At 33.8% G+C, this 20,457-nt stretch overlaps 3 protein-coding genes across 3 annotated transcripts; 1 reads left to right on the forward strand and 2 right to left on the reverse strand.

Moving 5' to 3' along the window:
• The first annotated feature begins 2,863 nt into the window (after window positions 1-2,863).
• On the forward strand, window positions 2,864-3,558 carry LOC132308606 (agamous-like MADS-box protein AGL29). The gene has a single exon (XM_059806731.1). The coding sequence runs from the start codon at window positions 3,140-3,142 to the stop codon at window positions 3,524-3,526; it is 387 nt and encodes a 128-aa protein (XP_059662714.1). The 5' UTR covers window positions 2,864-3,139; the 3' UTR covers window positions 3,527-3,558.
• A 1,088-nt stretch (window positions 3,559-4,646) lies between these two features.
• LOC132308605 (ubiquitin-conjugating enzyme E2 35) lies at window positions 4,647-11,680 on the reverse strand. Its single transcript, XM_059806729.1, has 8 exons — window positions 11,498-11,680; window positions 11,259-11,286; window positions 10,837-10,923; window positions 10,372-10,430; window positions 6,684-6,725; window positions 6,531-6,604; window positions 5,081-5,178; window positions 4,647-4,952 (listed from the first exon to the last, which is right to left on the reverse strand). Exons 1-8 carry the CDS (start codon window positions 11,531-11,533, stop codon window positions 4,915-4,917), a joined length of 462 nt encoding a protein of 153 aa, XP_059662712.1. The 5' UTR covers window positions 11,534-11,680; the 3' UTR covers window positions 4,647-4,914.
• A 2,299-nt stretch (window positions 11,681-13,979) lies between these two features.
• LOC132308607 (14-3-3-like protein B) lies at window positions 13,980-18,128 on the reverse strand. Its single transcript, XM_059806732.1, has 7 exons — window positions 17,927-18,128; window positions 17,489-17,795; window positions 17,301-17,388; window positions 16,020-16,129; window positions 15,772-15,920; window positions 14,503-14,552; window positions 13,980-14,298 (listed from the first exon to the last, which is right to left on the reverse strand). Exons 1-7 carry the CDS (start codon window positions 17,997-17,999, stop codon window positions 14,296-14,298), a joined length of 780 nt encoding a protein of 259 aa, XP_059662715.1. The 5' UTR covers window positions 18,000-18,128; the 3' UTR covers window positions 13,980-14,295.
• Between the last annotated feature and the right edge of the window lie 2,329 nt (window positions 18,129-20,457).

Here is a 20,457-nt window from a genome sequence, read left to right on the forward strand (position 1 = left end):
TTCAATTTCTCATTCTATTCTATTGGCTTACTTAAAACTAATTAAAATTTGTCTATTCTTTTAGGTGTCCTATTCTTTTAAATATCCTATTTTGTTTTTGGAATATATATATTTTTTTCTAGTTAGTAGAAACTGACACACACGGCCTCCACTGAAGTTTGAATCCCTGACACCGCTAGGCCACAGGTCTGTTGGTTGTTTTTGGAATATTAATTAGCGTAGTGAAAACTAATTGAAAAAAAATTAAAGGATTTTCAACAAAGAAGAACAATTTGTGATATATATATATATCACAAATTTGATTGACAAGTGCATTTGCATGGATATAATAGTTCTTGTTCACATTAGATTTATACATTTGGGTTTAGGTACATAGCATTACCAAGGTATATATATGCGTCTATATATATGGTGGTTGGTGGTAGGAAGTTGAGAGGGGGTGGTGATGGCCATCGTTAGAGGGTGGAGGTGGCCATGGTTAGAGAGTAGGGGTGGAGATGGCAATGGGGCGGATTTCTCATTCCCGATCCTTGTTTAAATTTGGCATTCCCAAAACCTTATTTTTTTTTTACCCCTAATCCCCACAACCGTCACCACCACGCCCCCGAATAAATTTGAGGGTTTTTTCAGGTTTTTATTACTACAAAATCAAACTGTGAAAAAGAATTAAAGTAAAATCTAGATGATCAAATCAAACTGTGAAAACAAAACCCAATTGTGAAAAGGTAGAACTTGTTACTTCAATATATATATATATATATGACTAGGGTCTTAGCATTGATCGGAGATATGTGGCCGGAAAAGAAGAGAGAGAATATGGTGAAGGATTGAAGGAGGCCGCATGATGATGAGGAATTGAGAAGTGTCGATTCGCTTCATTGCTCAGCTAAGGCTGTGGAGATTTGCGGCCGGAGAAAGAGAGAGAGAAGATTTGAAGCTGGTGAAGGAATTCGCTGTTGTGGAGATTTGTGGCCGGAGAAGAAGAGAGAGGAAGCAGTAGGACGCTTTAGAAGATAGGAATGAGTAGGGTTTATTTAGAAGTGTGTATATATATATATATAATATGTAAAATTGGTAAGTACAATAACATGGCAGGGCTAATTGGAGTAACTCCATATGTAATCGGGTCGGTTGAAGGCGGGGTACCCCTCCCTCGCCCCGAATTCGGCGGTTTTTTTTTTCTAACCCCCATCCCCACCCCACTTAAATAAACGGTTCTCCAAATTTGCTTTAAATGGGGCAGGGGCGGGGTGGTTCGTTGGGGTAAGTTGTCATCCCTAGGTAGGGGTGTATGAGGTGGAGAAAATAAAGTGATAGATATGGAAGAAGAGAGCGGAGAAAGAAAATAAATATAATAATGGTAACTTTATTATTTTTTGTAATGTTATGATAAGGGTGAGGTGTTGTGCTTCAAAATGCTTAGTTTTGGGGCATAGGACAAGACCACAAGTCCTCCTCAACAGGAGGGGATCCAAGTCCTTTAGGGATACCACCTAATTCCTCTACATACTTCATATTCAAGGTTAATTTCCTATTTATAAACTACTCTCTCTTGTACACTATTTCTCATTCTATTCCATGTTTAATTGCGTTTGGTAACCATTAAAATTTTTAGTAATAGATCTTTTAAATGAACTAGAATTTGGTAGGGGTGCACACGGTCCGGTTTGGACCGAATTGGGAGTATTTTGGGACCAAATTATTTATAATGGTTCCACTATTTTTGAAACCGAATCATAATGTCTATGGAACCAAACCACGAAAAACTGGTTCGGTTCGGTTCGGTTTGTCGGTTTCAGTTGATTTTCTTTTTATTTTATTTTAATTTAGAGGGGGGCAAAGTTTAAAAAATAAAAAATAAAAAATTTAAGAATAAAAAAAGGAAAGAAAATGAAGATATATTTGAAAGGAAAGGGAAAAAAATTAAGATATATTTGAAAAGGGAAATTTGACTTTTTAAAAATTTTTTTTTTAAGGAATTTAAAGAACAAAAGAAAGAAAGGGGGCACCTAAAAACCTTACTTGATTTAGGTTTAGAATATAATATACATATATATATATATATATATATATATATATAACATAGTAACGGTTCGGTCCGGGTTGGTCTGGTTCAGCAGGACCCTAAACCAGGACCGGACTGAAAAATTACCATTCTATAATTTTGGGTCCAGGACCAAACCAAACTGCTATACAAGTAGCCCAAACCGTCCAATTCAGTACAGTTCGGTCTGATTTTTCGATTTACCTGATTTTTTGAGCACCCTTAGAATTTGGAACTTTTAAAACTCCATTCCGAATATTTTAGATTAATAATTTTTCCTAAGGCAATTTTATTCTTTTTTATTTTTTATAAAGACAATTACACTCATTCATTTATAACTTTACTATAATCAAATATTGTAATACATTAAAAAATATTGATACGAAATAAATTTAAAAATAATTTAATTGTGAAAAGTATTTATTATAAAGTGACACCAAAACACTTAATTTATTAGGATATATTCTAGGAAAATAAAACTTTCAAAGAAGAGAAAATAAAAAGGCTTTCATAAAATACTTGTAGAATCGAGAACGAAGTTTTCATTAGGTAGATCATGAATTAGTAACTGCATCCAATTTCCAAAGAAATCCCAATGGTTTCGAATTTTCTATTTTTGGAATGGAATATTTACGAAATCTACATGAATAGTATCAAATCTTATTTGATGACATTTACATTATATAATTAGAAAATAAAAAAAAGTAATAAATAAAGAAAATATAAATAAAGAAAATAATTTTTTATTTTTTTTTATTGGACCACATTAGTGGTAGAATCACTTACTGGTAAGTATCGTCCTTTAAGACAAATTCGTGTGTGGAACCAGCAAAATTCTGAAAAATTTTATTAAGAAAGAAGGAGAGTAAAATTAGAAATCCATTTTTGTACAACTCTAATAAATAAATAGTGTTCAATTAGGAATCTTTTTCAGTAATGGAAAAGAACAGAATCTCTCAATGATTATCACGGGTTTCCATAATTGATTTGAAGACAAGTTTTGGACACTATTTATTCTGAGTCGCCAAAAAAAAAAAAAAAGGTTACTCTTTATCTTCCTACATACTTCACAGAATTGCAATTATATTGAAGAAGATGGGGACAGGAAAGAAGAAGATTGAGTTAAAGATGAGGGAGACAGAAGAACAAAGAATGGTGACATTCTCAAAGAGACGCAAGGGTCTCTTCAAGAAAATCAGTGAACTTCACTGTATGACCGGTGCCGAGACCGCCATCATCGCTTTCTCGCCGGCCGGCAAGCCTTACACACACGGCGAACCCTCCTTCAATTCTACAATGGGCCGTTTTATAGGATATAACGAAGAAGACGACTATGATAATGACGATACAGATACGTTCAAGTCATTGTTGGAAGCTATACAAGTTGATGATTATTGGGACCCAGATGAACTAGGTTCGTTGAAGCAAAAATTAAAGGAGATCTGTGGGATATTAGTTAGTAGAAGGGATGATAATGTATAATTAACAATGACTTTATAGTTTTTTTTTTCCTGTTTAACCATAGTTTTTGCTATTTATACTTTTAATATTATTAATTTTTTCTTACTAAGTGCGTGTATGGATCAGCCTAACCAATCTAACTTTTTCAGTATTAATCAATAAAATTTAGTTTTCTACAAACCATGGAGTGTGTGTAATAACAAATAGACTTAAAAGAAAATTTTATAAAAATCTTACGAAAACTTAGATTTTTAGTTCATAGGTATATTTTCAAATTAATTTCTGCGTTCTTTTTTTTTTTTTTTTTTTTTTTTTTTTTTTCTCGGTTCAGGTCTTTCCAAAGATGATATAACCATTTTAGCTCACCCCCAAAAAATAAAAGATATACACGCGAGACCATAATAATGCACAGATTGACATTATTTTTTGTTTAATACGGGCTTTTGCATAAATTACCCGGGTGTCTTGCTAATAGAGTAGTTCCTTTGAATGTAAACATATTAAAGTGTTTCGTAGAGGAGGAGTTACGCTTACTTGTTTTTTAGTACAAGCAGCTAAAAATCTTTTTTGAGGTGGAAAAACCTTTTGGGTGGAATTTTTGAGGTTGGAAAAACCTTTTGGCTTCCACCCAATCCAATCACAAGAAATATCAAAAGTGAGTAAAGTACAAATGACCAAGACCATGGACCATCAAATAATTTCATGATCAGAGACTAACTAATAATTTCTATGATCAAAAGACTAACCCAAGATAAAAACCCAGCTTATTCTCTTAAACTCGGATTATACTCTGTATTAAGCCAATCTTATTACTCTATCAAGCCAATCATACAACGTTATTGACCTGTAAGTCTTTTGAGGTAAATTTGTTCATCACTGAATTCACCTAGAAAGAAAGCAAGCCGCAAGATACATGAAACTCTCAAGCTCAGATTGTCATTTCCTAGAGATGAACGAGCCTGACAAATAGACAAAGACCATTACGAACCATAATTGGACAATTTGTTGCCTCAAAACTTCAATGCAGCAAGGACCAAAGCCATAAGCGACCACTAGTAGGATACTGTGAAAATGAAGGCATAAAACTTATCAAGCACCGGCATTTCCTCCTGTATGTACTTTGATCTTGAGCCCTCCCCCATATTTTAAATGATTTTCCATACATAGAAAATCCCAACTAAAAGAATAGTACACAAATTCAGGAGATCATAAGAAATACGAGAGTATTTTATCTAATTATACAATTTCAAATATAAGGTTTCAAAGTATAGAAACAATTATCAAGCCAGTAATTGTAACTCCAATGGTTCGATCATCAGTTCCTCCAAATTTGCATTTAAACTCCAGTCATTAGAATACATTTGCATATTTTGTTATTTGGCAGGGAAAACCTAGTTTCCACCACATCATCAAGCACCACTTGCATATAGGCGGGTCCACTCCTTTGCTACAGGATTCAAGAAAAATAGACATCAGTGAAGATCATATCTGTTTTTAAAAACTAATGTCACCATTTTTAGCACCTTTGATTAAAATCGTTCAACGTGGTCAAAATGGACACCGATAACAATTTACCTGTTTCAACGGCTTCAGCCTCATTACTTTTCCAATGCTTCGCAATGTTCTCAGAGAGTGGATCATCTGGATTAGGAGCACTCAGAAGAGCTTGAATGCTAAAAGAGAAACAACCAAATGATGTTGGTTTCATCAGAACTAGGCAATAATACTTCAATTATTCAAGGATGATCGATCATTTTTAGAAAGACTCCTACTACTCGAAAGCTCTTCCGTATTTATTGGTGTCCAGTTGCGCTTTTCTTTTTCGTTTGTCGACAAATTATTTAAGGCTGGCATTATTGCAGGAAATATTAAATTGCTGCGTTGGCGACCCTTCAAACCTTTAAACTCAACGTGTCAACTGGAGTCTCTGGCTTCTCGTTCTATTGCTGTTTTCTACTCTAGTCACTGCTACCTACCACATATATGACAGCACCATATAGCACCATCTCAATCTCTCCTTAATCCTCAATCTCATAGAAGCCTTAATTTCTTAACGCCATCATCTACTTCCCTCTCCATCTCTCTTGCAATATTGAGAAGCCCATCACCACCACCCTCAACAGTTTACCAATGCCAACCTAAAGCCCATATTAGATTCTATGTCACATGGAATCTGATACATTTGTCAAATGTGATGTGTTTAAGCATCAGATTTATCAAAATTTTCAAACAAATAACACAACAAAAAAATTATGCGTGTCTTCAATAGTATTTTCTAGAAAAAAGTTGTGTTATGTAACAATGAATGCCCAACATGGAATTGTTTATGAAGTAATAACATAACAAAAGGAACATAACGGGAAAAAAAGGTTATATTTACTATCATATTAATAAACTTGAATTGTAATATGCTTGCTAGGTAGTGTATGCTCAATTGACATGTCATATCGTAATATCCCATACAAGAGATCCAAAATGCCACACCACCTCCGCTGATGCACCTTTTCTATGACTACCCCCAACCATAACACAATCAATCACCATTTCCATAACCAAATTCAAAACCCCAAAATCACCTCCACCTTACCCCCAATCAAAAATCACCAACTCCCATAACACTACCAATCTATATCCCACCTCCATATTCAATGAACCCAAAATCTCCACCGTTTGACCATAATTGTCATTCTCATCCACCAAATGATTAAATTTCTTGTCCTTCCTTTTTTTCCTCCATACTAAAAAGTGAGAGAGCACATTGCATATAACTATTTAGAACTTATTATATTAGTTATTCTCCTTTGAATGTTTTCTAACAATGAAAAAACCATTCAATTGAGTGCGTATGGACAAAATAGAAATTTCCTTTCGTTCTACATTTTTGGGTAAACACTCCAGTAGTACATATGTAATATCCATATGTTTTTGCCACCATTTAAATCTTAACAAGAAAGCCATTACAGAACAAGTACATGGAGGATTTTAATAGTTTTATATATATATATACACACATCTATAATATTACCTCAAGAGCACAGTTCGAATTTGAAGAGCAGGACTCCATTTGTCTTTGAGAATATCAAGGCATATCCTTCCGAGCTGCAACAAAAGACTCATTCTGTAAGAAGGGAAGAGCTGAAACCTAAAAAGAGAAGGGAACAAAGCAGGCACAACAGACCTTATCAATGTTAGGATGGTATATTTTGGTGAGAAATCGAACCTATTACAAGAAAAATATACGAGGGATAAGTATGGTGGTCAAATGGCCAGCTCTTGGAAAACTTCATTGTGAAAAAGCCAATAATAGTTCCATGAATAGGAGAACAGAAAAGTGAGTGTGCTTGCGCACAACATATAGGAGATAAAAGAGAACCATGCTATCCAATGGTTCCAGAAGAGTGAGTGATCCTGTCAATGCTACACAAATCCAACCAGTTTCAACAGATCTGTTTTTGCATGATAGATATACCACAGACTTCACAGTTCACGTCAGACAACCTGTTCAAATCCAAACATCCCTCACAATCCACTAGGTTTCTATTCGAAGATTGGATTAGCCCACTTAAATGTGCTGATAGATCATATATTGATATCCAATACATATATAGATATCCATACATAAAACACGTGTTACGTATGTACACTTCAGATGCATAAAATGCCAGTGTCTTGGGGAAGGTATCAACAATACAGAAAGATTTCTTTACTGAGATTAACTATAATCAAGAACACTTGCAACGTTCCCTCAAGCTCCAGCATCCTACACTCCTAAAATTTTACCCGTTTGCATATATTATTTATCTCGATAACCACTGAGCAGGAAATGTTACAGATTAAACAGTAGTAAGAAACTTGGATGCAACACTCTTATGTCATATATTTGTTAATTCAAGTTCATTAAAAAGAATTCTTTAGATCCTCCAAAATCAAAATTCACATTTTCACACTTTTTACACTATTATGATGAGCTGCCCACTTCAATTTCAAATAGATGTTTAGCACATTAAAGCTTATTAAAGAATAACGAGGCTTACCTTGGCATTGGCTTCACCAAAACATAGGTCCAAGTACAATAGAGTTCAAGATCTTCCTTCTTCAAATTTTAAATTTTAACGATGGGCTGCCTTCTCCCTGTCTAATAAATGCTTAGCACACTAAAATATTATTAAGCTCTAGCCTAGCATACTAGGAAAGAAAAACCACATTACACAATGGTGGTAAGCTATACACACTTTAGCTATCGCCTATCTTCTCCCAATCCAATATATACTTAGCTATATGTTTCTTTGTTGAGGGAGGTTCTCTTTATAACCTTACATTTTAGGTAGTGTGATTAGTTTAAAGCTAACAGAGTGACTTAGGAATTTGGAACTTTCCATCTTTTATAAGGAGATTGATTGTCTCGATCTTATCTAAATCAGCCCATTTTTCATTTGTGGAACTCTTATAAAGTCTCCAAGAAATTATACATAGCTAAAAGCAATGCAGCTGCGCCAACTCCGCTTTCCCAATGCATGTTTTCAGATCGTGAATTACATTCACAACCTAGCAATGACAACACCCTAGCAAGCAATAAGCAACATATCATCCCTTTTATTTTGCTCGAAGTTTTTCAAAAGAATCATTTTTCATGCCTCGACAAAGACCATGGATCTATGAGAACAGCCAACCAGTCTTACAATCCGTCCTTTAAAGATAATTGGCAACCTCCCATTAGTAAAATTCATCACTACCACTAGTGTGCATAGAGAGGGTAAAAGACAATGAGGCAGACCAAAACTAATTGGAATGAACTAAATAGAAATGACTATAAAAAATTAAATATACAAGGAGACAAGGCTACAATAGAGAGAATTCATGTGGCTAAACCCATTCGTTTGAGATTAAGGCAAGGATGATGACGACTAGTACCAACATTATATATTAAAGCATTAAAATATACTCCTGCATGGCTGCATCAACATCTACAAATGCAACTGTAACCATACAATACCTTAACCAAATATTGAAAAGTAGGGGTACCATTTAAATTAGAGAGAGCAGCAGATCCTCATAATCAAAGAGATCTAAGGATGATAAGACCAAATGGTACCCAAAAAAAACACCAGGAGAAGATATTGGGAACTTAAAAAGAAATGACCAGGCAATCCCAAAGTAACCAGTTTCTGCACTATTAATAGAATGGATTAAGTAGAGAGTTTTTAAAATGTTGTACTAGAAATTGAAAGGAACTTTGAATGACATGGCCATGCAAAAATACATGCCCCATCAATACAAATGTTGCAAGTCCAAAAATACAAATCTATATATGTGATAATTTTGACGCAATTGAATTTCAAGATTGTGAACATCAAAAGAATGCCATATCAAAGCATTTATGAATCAGAACATCAAAAATTGATTAAACTGGTTACTCTTCATCAATTCCAGTTGAAGAACCTAGAATTAACTTAAAGGAAACGGCCTAAACTAGAGCAAAATGGTGAAAATATGGCCCAAACTACAGCAGAATAGTGGAGAAGTATTGATCCAAGTATGTAATCAACCTGAAATAATAAAGATTAACGGCCTTCATAGATGAGTTGACTTGACTTGCTCCATGAGGCCAATAACCCCAGCATAACATAGACCATATGTAACATTACTGTTCACATACATTAACCTAAACTCCAACAACATTGATTGGACATAACATTACCCACAAACCTGGCAAGACCAGCACTCAACAAGAACAGCAACTGAAAATACCAAACGATAATTGACTGCCTTCTTCAGTCATGGCAATATCTAGAAATGTCATGAAAAAATTCATTTCTGGATGGCAAATATAAAAAATTGTCTAAAGATAACAAAAAAAATACATCAAATGATATGTAACATGAACAAGGATAAGAGAGAGAGAGACAACGCGATAAAACTTCTCAAGGAAAAAAATAAATATTTTGGGAGCACAACCTATAATAATATGAATTAACTATACATCATAACCCCTTTTAGGTAAAGTGGGGAGCCTGTATGCATGGATTCCCATTTTTATTTTTTTGTTTTCCTTTCCTCCATTCTAGCTCCTCCCCAAGAATTCCCCAAGAAATCTTGGTACAATGCATGAGAAAACAGGGTGAATCCCCTACTTAATATTCCTAAGGCATAACTCTTCACTGTCTTCTTGAACATATCCATTCAATGTCCACCATGCTCCCGTTCTTAAGGGTAATTTACTATACAGCTTTCCTATCATAACCACAAATAAGTTTGCCAAAGCCTCAAATTTCCAAATACTTCTTTTAAACTTTGTAGAATAAGATATTAAGATCACGTGCCATATTCTACAAGAATGGATGGCATCACTATTAAAGCACACATAAGGTAGTCCATTTAGTTAAAATTGTTCATTCAGGTAAACACACAAGATGTGATGGTTATGAGTCAACATAACAAAGAATTTATAACTAAAGGCAGCATAGATTGCTGCAAACTGGACATACATAAATCAGAATTTAACAGGAATACCAACTATGCAATACAAATATACAATTAGATTGCATTTTCACTACAAAGTCATCAAACAATTATACTACAATCATCAAAAAATAATGAAAAATGAATACCATAATAGATGCAATTGTTCCCTTTCATGTATTAAAATATTTACATGGATACCAGAAGAAGAAGTAGAGAAATGGTTCATGACTAGTTGCTAATGAATGAACCATCAACTAAACATCAAACAACATAATTAATTAAATCTCACACAACTATGTTCCAATTGTGCCTTCAACTAATGCAAAGCATCGATTACCATAGCGTAAAAACCTTTAAGATAAACAGTACATAACTGCTGGGTTTCCTTGTAAAAATTGAAATACCTTGGGAGCAGCCATTGGGTATTCTTCAGGCAAAAACAATTCAAGCTTGAAAACCCCTCCTGCACAAATATTAGGGACAATGTTAGCATATATTAAGTAATAAAATATAAAAGAGGGGGAAAGCATATAAAAGTAATAAATAAAAATTACACTATTAAAAATCAGGTTTCAATTATTTGGATTTTGAGAAAACAAAATTCTTCTTAAAAATACCTTTCCAAAAAAAATCCTTCATAAAACTGAAACTAATGCAACTACCTAGCTTATTCAAGGCAAAATTTTCCAATAGATAACTATAACAGCATGAAGCAGTAGATTCAAAAGCCATTACAATCGGTAAAATAAAGCAAATTAATGTCAACTAATATAAAAAACAACCAATCATTCATTTACAACACCACTACCACCAAAACAAAATATATTAAGAAAAATTTAATACACAGAAAACCTTGTCAAACCAATTACCTTCATAAGGAGATTGCGTTGGACCAAGAATCATAACATTAAAATACCGCATATTGTCTTCTGAAGGGGACGCACTAATTCCTGGTGCTGCAGACACAGATAAAAAAAATAATAATAATAAAAAAAAACTGAACAGTCAAATTCATATTACATTTCAAAAATTAAGTTAAAAATTAAAACTTTATGCCCAATGAACACTCCAAAACAATTATGAAATCCACACAACAGCTCAATAACAAAACAGCCGAGAAAAAACAAACATAACTTGTAATTATTACCAAATCACTGATACATTTCTGGCTCTGAAGCTTCTAAAGGTCAAATATACAGCACATAAGATAAAAGCGACAATACATACATGTATAATTATTTATGTATGAGTACATACATATATATAGAGAGAGAGAGAGAGATAGGAGTACCTGGCTCACTAAGGAGACGCTGAGTTTCCTGATAGATCACGAAGAATAAAGCGATCGAACAAGAAAAAGCGTCAAAATTAAAGCAAATGATGATCAATCAAAGAAAAACTAAGAGTATGCGAAGAATAAGTCATGACATGCAGAAACGATTTCGAAAGCGAAGATGTTGAGAATATACACGGAAATCGAACGAATTCACAGAGGGATCGAGAGAAGAAAGCAAAAATCAAGACTCCTACCTTGATAATTCTTCGAGGTAAATTGCTGTTCGCCATTGAAGAAAGTTCGATTGCAAAGTACGCTAAGGGTTTTGAGGAAATGTAGAGAGAGAAAGAGAGTAGAGAGAGAAGCAGGTTGAATTGGAAGACCTCCTTTTCTCTCTCTGAAAAACTAGGAGAGGGTTCGCTCGAATTTTAGGGGTTTTTTATATGCGGAATATATATATATATTGCCAATACGGAAATGTTTTCTTCGTTTTGCAAGATGGGGCTTGCTTTAGCATTAATTGTGATTCCTACCAAAAGTGAAACAAACGCTACTTTTTCTGTGATTCCTTTAGTGGGCCATAAATAGAAGATGAGCGTTGGACCAGTGATAGTGGCCCATTTGATTATGAGCTTCGTTCTCCTTTCGGTTGTGCTCTTCTAAAATCGAATGCTGAGGACCGAGGACTGAGGAGGGAGGGAGGAAGCATCATTAGAGAACGGTCCCTCTCTCTCTCTCTCTCTCTCTCTCTCTCCTCTTTTTTTTTTTTTTTTTTTTCATTACTTTTAGAAAGTTACTAACTTACCTTTTTAAGTTTTAAATATTCAAATTTAAAATTTTAAGATTAAAATATGTGAAATATATTATTTGAAAATGAAAAATGGACACTTATTTTGGAACAAAAAAAAAAAAATGACACTTATTTTGAAACAAAAAAAATAAAAAAAAGGCAAACAACAGTTTGTTTCCTTTCATCCATCCCTCTATTATTTCTTCTAACCAACTGATATAGCATAAAATAATTCAAACTGTCAATCCGAGTTTGTGATTACATTGTAATTCAAGCCTCACTTATGAGGAGTAGTAATTTTTAAAGGGACATGTGGGACATGCATGGTCTCTAAAAAGTTACTAATTTGCCCTTTTAAATTTTAAATATTCAAATTTAAAATTTTAAAATCAAATGATATGAAATATATTATTTGAAAAAGAAAAATAGATAATTGGTTTGAAAAAAAAAATGTGACACTTATTTTGAGACAGAAAAAGTAAAAGGCAAGCAATGGTTTGTTTCCTTTCATCCACCCCTCTTATATTATTTCTTCCAACTAACTGGCATAGCATAAAATAATTCAAACGGTCAATCCGAGTTTGTGATTACTCTGTAATTTTCTTTTATAATTTTTCAATAAGGTGGGGTCAAGACAATTGTTAGTTGGTACTTTATTTTTATTTTTGGTACTATAGTTTGAGTTGAAAATAATTAATCCAGACAGCTAAGTATAGTAAAATATATATATATTTTTTTGGGTAAATAATTTAAAGTTGTTAATACAAACCTAACTGGATTATTTTTCATAAGATTGTTTAAAGACAGAATAATCCTTAAATTGTTGTGTTGTAAATCCAACCTGGTTTCAGTTTCAAACTTGATAACCAAAACTCACTCCATGTTCGGCAAAAATTGAAGAGTTTAAAGTGACGCACCTACACGGTGTTAACTGAATTAAGTTTAGATTAATCTCTCTGTCTGTTCAACTTGTTCGAATTACAACCTTACACCAGAAATTCAAGTCACTAAAGTCATTGCAGAAAAGTATTTCTAGAAGTCCATCGGATGAATCAAAAAAGTCATTAATACAGTAATAGTCTACAGAGTACAGACACATTAACTCTCTAGAGTCAAATGAAAAATATCTAAGAATATTGGTTTTGTTTGTACGAAAAATATCTAAGAATCTTGAACTATCAAGTGACCAACTAAATATAACCAACCACCTTTTGTACAAAGCCGGTGTGATTCCTTTCCATGGAGAAGTAGGTCCGACACCAACCTAATTTTTAGAGCTAATAATTTATGCAAATTAAACCTACCTCTCTCTTAAAATTTGTCAATATTCTACGTGAATCCCTCTTGACATCATAATCCTATTTACCTTTCCTAAAATTTGGATGGGAGGGAAGGAAGATGGATGAGACATCCATTCATCTTTCTGTTAGGTTGGATGGAACAAAAAAAAAAAAAAAATCAGCCAACTTACTGTGTTAATTATGAGGAAGAAAAAAACAAGGAGCTTTAAATTGTTTACACTATTATAATATTATTATTTAAAACTTTTATAATATCCCACTTTTTTTTTTCTTTCCTCTCTTTGCCCAAATTTGAAAGAACGGAAAATGGAATGACTCATCCATCTTGTTATACTTACTCTCAATTTATCATCTTTCCTCCATTCCTCTTCCTTCCTTTAGGCCTCATTCCAACCGAGGTTGGTATAATTGCAGATGCAAAACAAAATTAAGCAGCAATATAAAATAAAAGCAATGTCCTTGCAGAAAATAGGGTCATATTATTATTTTATTTTTGATACTGAAGAAGAGGAATTTGTCTAAATGAATAAGCCGATAGAAAAGCTCATGTTTATAAGAGCTCTGTTGTTTGGTAAGAGCTCTAGGTTCACTTGGTCACAAAACTCTATAGCAATGCAAACATAAACCAATTGCTGGAACCACATAAACCTGAACGATATTGCATTTCCACTAGAAATAAACTGAAGAGAAACATGAAAAATATGAAACTTCCTAATACAGCATTAACACTACCAATGTTATCCACAAACAGCAGAGCAAAGAAAGCTTGATGAATACAAACAACACTGATGCTTTGTCTAGACATCTACAATTATACATCAGTAACAACAACAGTGAACAATAATAGAGAGAGCTTCTGAATCATATTGAAACTTAAAACACAGTACACAAGACGACTGACACGGCAATGTCATCCTTCCCTAGTCCAGTCATTTCAACAGACGTGGGCTTCCAAGCAACTTCACTGCACACGAAAGAAAACAAGCACTTCTGTTTCTGAGAAAGGTTCAAAAGCTCAATGATCGAATTATTTAGATAAAAATAAATTGGTAAAAGTTCATTCAGCATTACATCAGGTTACATTGAACGGCCCTAGGTCTTGTTTTGGATTAGTAATGAAATTCTTTCAATGTACCAAAAAGAAATAACATAAAGGTGAAAAACCCACCTCAGCATCTTCACCTCCACCACCTTTGCCAGAGGTTTCCATCCTGTCTTCTGTAGAGTTAAATAATAACATAGAATAAGTTAATAGCCAAAAAAGGGAAATCACACCTAGAAATGACTATGAAATAAAGGAAGCATAATTATATGAGCACATAGAAACTTTATTTACTTTGAACATATAACCAAGGATGGGAACATTCATTACAAACCTCGAAACCAACCTGTTTGCTCAAAGCTAATGCAAATTAATCTGTCCACAGGTCAGATTGTGGTTGAGAATACAAAAGGCACATAAATAAGTTGAGGTGGGATATAAAAACCAGACATGAACTGATGGAGTAGAAGACTTGTTAGGATTTATTATTCCACACCAAGGGTAATGCTAGGGGAAGAAGACAAAAACTAACATGATTTGAGTTAGTAAGAAAAGATGTGACAACATGTGATTTGACTAAAGTTATGGCATCAAATAGAGAAGAATGGAGAAATAGGATTCATGTAACCGACCCCCCTAATAGTTGGGGAAAGGTTTTGTTGAGTTGCGTTCTTCAGGATGAATTTGATATTTAAGTATATTAATTGCAATGAAACTACAAACACACTGCCACAAAAACTATTGGTATTGTAAGTGGTCGTCACATATAAAAACGTAGATCACTTTGAATACTATAGTGATGGTTATTAGTAAATATAATGACGATGGGTGATGCTTCTAAAAACCAGTTCAATAGATACAGGAGTCTAATTTTCTCATTTTTGACAAAAATCCATTCAATAATGAAGAGGAGGAGATTAGCACTGTTGCAGAAGGTTTACAATGTCTATTCTCTCCCTCTCTCTCTTTATCTATATATACCTACAGTGAAAAAAATATAGAAGGCCTCAAGGGCTTTGCCTTGGTCTTCTGCTCTGCTCTTCTTTTCCTTTGTCCTCTGAACCCTAATGTCTCATTCTCGTTGAAGAAGAGTTTGGCAATTTCTTTCATTTTGATTTTCAATTATCAGAGTTATTGCAGGTCGAGGGTCTCGCATGGTTGGGCTTGATATATAAGTTAAAGGGTACCTTTGCTTTTAAAAGTACTCATTGGGAGGTAAAATATGGTGCGGCGCGAAGGTATACCCAACTAAAATGAAGAATATTTACTAAAACACAGCCGTACATTTCTAAACTCGAGTTGGTATGGGCCTTACACGAGTGTTGGGAAATTGGTTGACAAATGGTTCATTCGTGTCTATAAATCATATTAATAATTAGGAATTTTACAGATTACCTCCATCCTCGGGGATGTCAGAAGTCCACAAAGTGAGGTTGTCCCTCAAAAGCTGCATAATTAATGTACTGTCTTTGTAAGATTCCTCACTCAGGGTATCCAGCTCAGAAATGGCTTCATCAAATGCTTGCTTCGCAAGGTGGCAGGCCCTAGGATACAATCAATTAGCCAAGAGATCAGGTTCGACCATAAATGAGTTCCACATAACAGACATCACAGCAATCAAGTACACGACAGTTTAAATATACCTTTCAGGTGAGTTCATAATCTCATAATAGAACACGGAGAAATTTAAAGCCAAACCCAATCGGATGGGATGAGTTGGAGATAAATCAGTCTCTGCAGTAGTAGAAGCCATCTGCAAAACAGGTTACACAAATCAACAAGCTAATATATGGAACCGGGAATCAGTTACTGTAAAGTAAAGCGCGGGAAGGGGACAAACATCCATCAGGTAGTCAGGATGTGAATGTATGCAAATGCAAGAAAAAACCTCTCTCAAAGTTGATATAGATAGAAAATTAGATACTATGCAACAGTTCATTATCAGATAAATCCAGAAATCTAACATCATACAATTAATTTCCACTTCTCAATACTGAAAATCACATGGAAGGTTACAAATTCACAAAAGCTCAGCAAATGGCGAGAAAAAGCAACAATTAAGGAATCCAGCCAGGTTCAGTTCATCATTCATCAAAATTCAAAAGCATTAGCCTCCATAGAAACTGCCAATAACACCATCCTTTGCAAAGCATGATCTAAGATGGCTTACCACCTATTGCTTGTACCATCTCAAGGTACTGAGCGAAACAAGACAAAAATTAACTATTCTACTTGTTTTCTATAGACTATTGCGATTAACAATTTTTAATTTGGGTTACACAGCAAGAACCAAAAGCTTAGTTAGATGAATACAATAGTGTAGAAGAAACATGAACAAAGAAAAATATATGCCTATTTAACACACTTTGATGATAATCATTATGGATATGAACTAAGAAGCATGTATTGTGCAAATAAAAAGTTATTTAAACACAAGATCTCCTGCCAAAGGCATTTCGGGCATTATAATTGGATTCCCATAGATGTAAAAAAATTCCAACCCAAAATCCATCATTGTATATTGTGAAGTTAGAGTGAAAAACATTTTATCTAATTTCCACAAAGTCAAATATGTTCATTCCATACGACAATGAATCATAGGCACTCTAAACCAAGCAGCATATAATTAATTCCAACAATTGAAGCCAAAAAAGAAAGAGTCAAACTGTGTAACCAATACCCAAACACAAGAATGGATCGAAACATGCAACTAGCAAATAAGAAACTATGGGTGATGATAATAAAGATAAATTAGTGATGAGACAAAGGCAGGAATCAGATTTGCACCATGTCATACATACTAGCATTCTGTGACAAACTGCATGTTTCCAAAAACTTGATATGCAAGAATCGATGTACCAAAATGCCATTATGATGCCTATAATACAACCTCATGATGACAAAAAGACTTTAAAGGTATATACCTCGTATGCCTTAAGTGACTGATCGGCAACCTCTTTCTTCTCATTACCAGCCTTGAACTCTGCAAGATACCGATAATAATCCCCTTTCCTGTAACCAATCAAAACTCACAAAGGTCAAAACAAAATTACCACATCCAGTATAAACAAATCTCTCTCTGTGTATAAATAAGAGGAGAGAGATTACTCACATTTTATAGTAGAAAACAGTGGACTCTCCAGCAGAACTGGAAGGAATGAGATGCTCATCGATCACAGTCATAATGTCACTACAAATGGTCGAGAGCTCAGACTCCACTTTCCCCCTGTACTCCTTGATCCGCTTCGCATTCACATCGTTCCCCTTCGACTCCTCCTTCTGCTCAATTGACGACAAGATCCTCCACGCCGCTCTCCGAGCACCGATCACGTTCTTGTACCCCACGGAGAGCAAGTTTCGCTCTTCGACAGTCAATTCCACATCGAGCCTCGCTACCTTCTTCATCGCATCAACCATTTCTGCGCTAATCGTGAATCCATATACATCAATGTATGTGTTAAACAAAAACCCTAATTGCTATATATTGTATGATAAAAACAGAGATCAGAATTTCCAGATCTAGAGAGGAGGGAGAGAGAGAAACCCTAACCGTCGTAACGTTCGGCTTGCTCGGCCAGCTTAGCGACGTAGACGAAGGTGTCCCGGTCTTTGGAGGAGGCCATGGATGCTGCACTGTTGGCTGATCTGAGTAACTTTCTCTCTCTAGTTCAAGGATGAGAGAGAAGGGAAAGGTAAGAAGAGAGAGAAAGAGAAAGGTAAAGGAGGAGAAAAATATGAAAGTAGTTTGGTGGCTAATTTTGCCGCGGTGTAATACATCGACTTTGTCGCGAGGGACCCTTATCTAACGGTCCAAGAACACAGCCGAAATGACTGGCCACCCATTGCCCGCCACGTGTAGACCAACTGGTCCTTTTTTTTTTTCTTCTTTCAACTTGCCATTTATGTTTGATGGGACCCACCGTGTGTTAGGGTTGAGCCAAATCAGCCTAAAATTTTGACCTTTTGACAATAGTGATATTAGCTGAATCGTGGTAGACCCGTGTTGGGCTCTCCAATTGGTGCTCTTTGAATTTGGTTAAAGTAGTCTCGGTTGCAACGAATAATATCTCGCCGGATTGAGCATCTCCACTGCATCTTCTCCGGCTTATATGATAAAAGGTTTGCTTTGTTTGACTGATAACTACCATTAACGATTTTATTGGCGTTAATGTTGGTTTTTAGTTTTGGACCTGAATTGGGATTTTATTAATGGGCCTCTTTTGTATTCGTTTAGCTCTTTGTTTGAGCTTCTGTTTTTTTTTTTTTTTTTGCCTGTTGTTGTACTTCTGGCCGAACTCCTTGTAATTATTTATTTTATTTATATCAGTGGCTTGAAATTTCAAAAAAATAAAATAAAATTCAGTTAAAGTATAATTATTCTTTGAAAAAAAAAAATTATAGCATTTCTCTTACTTACGTGATATAATTAAATACGTGACTATATAAAATTACTGATTCCGTTGATCTTAATGTAAATACTATATAATTATTGAGAATCTGAATGGGAAATTTTTTTTCTAAAATATACAAAAAATAATAATAATAATAATTTGTTGCTAAATTTGTGGTTCATAGACAAAATGACATAAAATTATAAAAAATGATATTATTAACGACTTTAATATCTTGACTTAACACGGACATTGATAAAAATATAACTGTTATTCTAAAATTGCAATTTAAATAAGTATCTTTACTATTCTTGTTTGTTTCCATAAAGCGCGTCCATTTCACTTTCCTTATTTTTCCAGCTTTCCATATCCTATCCTTATTTTTCTAGCCTTCCATAACTGTATCATCTTCTTTTTGGTTTTCATAACTTTCATGGTACTCAAATATAAGAATTTGATTCGTACAAAATATAGAATAAAAACTATAATATTTTACAATTTTTCAATGCTTTACAATTTTTCTTTAAAATCGTCTTTGTTTTTGTGTATGGGAGTCACATAGATCATTAGTTTGATCAATATAGCAATAAACAAATGCCTATCAAAGTAATAGATAAATATTAATGATCAAAGACACAAATTTTTATATATTAAGAGGGATACACAATTTACTTATATATAAGAGATGCATCTTAAGTATCTCAACAATTCTCAGAAAGATACAATATGATGTGTATATATATATAACACATATATAATTTGATATAGATGGTGATTGAAACTTTAATCCCCAACAAAGTTGTTATATTAAGATGAAACTTAGAAAATGTATTATAATTTTTTAAATTTATTTTAAAATATGTCCCATTATATTTAAAGATAGTCATACAGGCTCGGTAAAATGGTTAGGTTTTACTTGTCCGAAAAAATAGCAGGACTCAAAAGGTACAGGATTACTGAAGGTAAAATCATCTATTTTTAGTTGATGGTTAGCATTAAAATCATCTATTTTGCCGCGGTACTATTAGCATTAAAATAATCAATGTTGCAAATTGAAAGATACATCAATGTTACAAATTGATGTCACGAAACACGAGACAGCAACGTCACTCACCATCAAATGTGGTAGTACGGAAGTTTTTGTTGGGTTTGTGTTTTATATGTGCTAAATCCGACATGCAAAGCGACATTCATAACTTATTTGGTAGTTTGTTTTATTTCATTGATAAAAAAAAATAAAAATAAATAAATAAAATAAAAACTTACAAGTGTGAAAGCAAAGGCACGAGTCTGATTGAGAACAACCAAAAGAAAAGCAAGACTTCTAATAAAAAATAATAATAATAATAATAATAAAAGCATATTTTGATTTGTATTCAACTTAATAGTAATGATACTTATGTCTTTTTGTGTAGTCTAGGAATGTAATTTATGGAATTTCTATCCTCTTGATTTAGTAAAAATTGTATAGAAGTTTCATGTGAGGAAACTCCTGCTTGGAAGTTTCAGTCAACACTAGCTAAACATGTACCGTAGACCATTAAAGACTTTTTTGGCAGATCAAGAATTCTTGATTAACTATGTTGAAAATTTTACATTAATCTTTTGAAAGAAATAATAATAATAATAATAATAATTTATTTGAAAATTTTTTAAAATTAAAAACAAGAGAGGACAAAAAAATTTGTAA

Source organism: Cornus florida, unplaced genomic scaffold, assembly GCF_030987335.1.
Source record: "Cornus florida cultivar Cherokee Brave unplaced genomic scaffold, ASM3098733v1 CherokeeBrave_3.0.0_Hap2_Chr05, whole genome shotgun sequence".
Lineage (NCBI taxonomy): Eukaryota > Viridiplantae > Streptophyta > Magnoliopsida > Cornales > Cornaceae > Cornus > Cornus florida.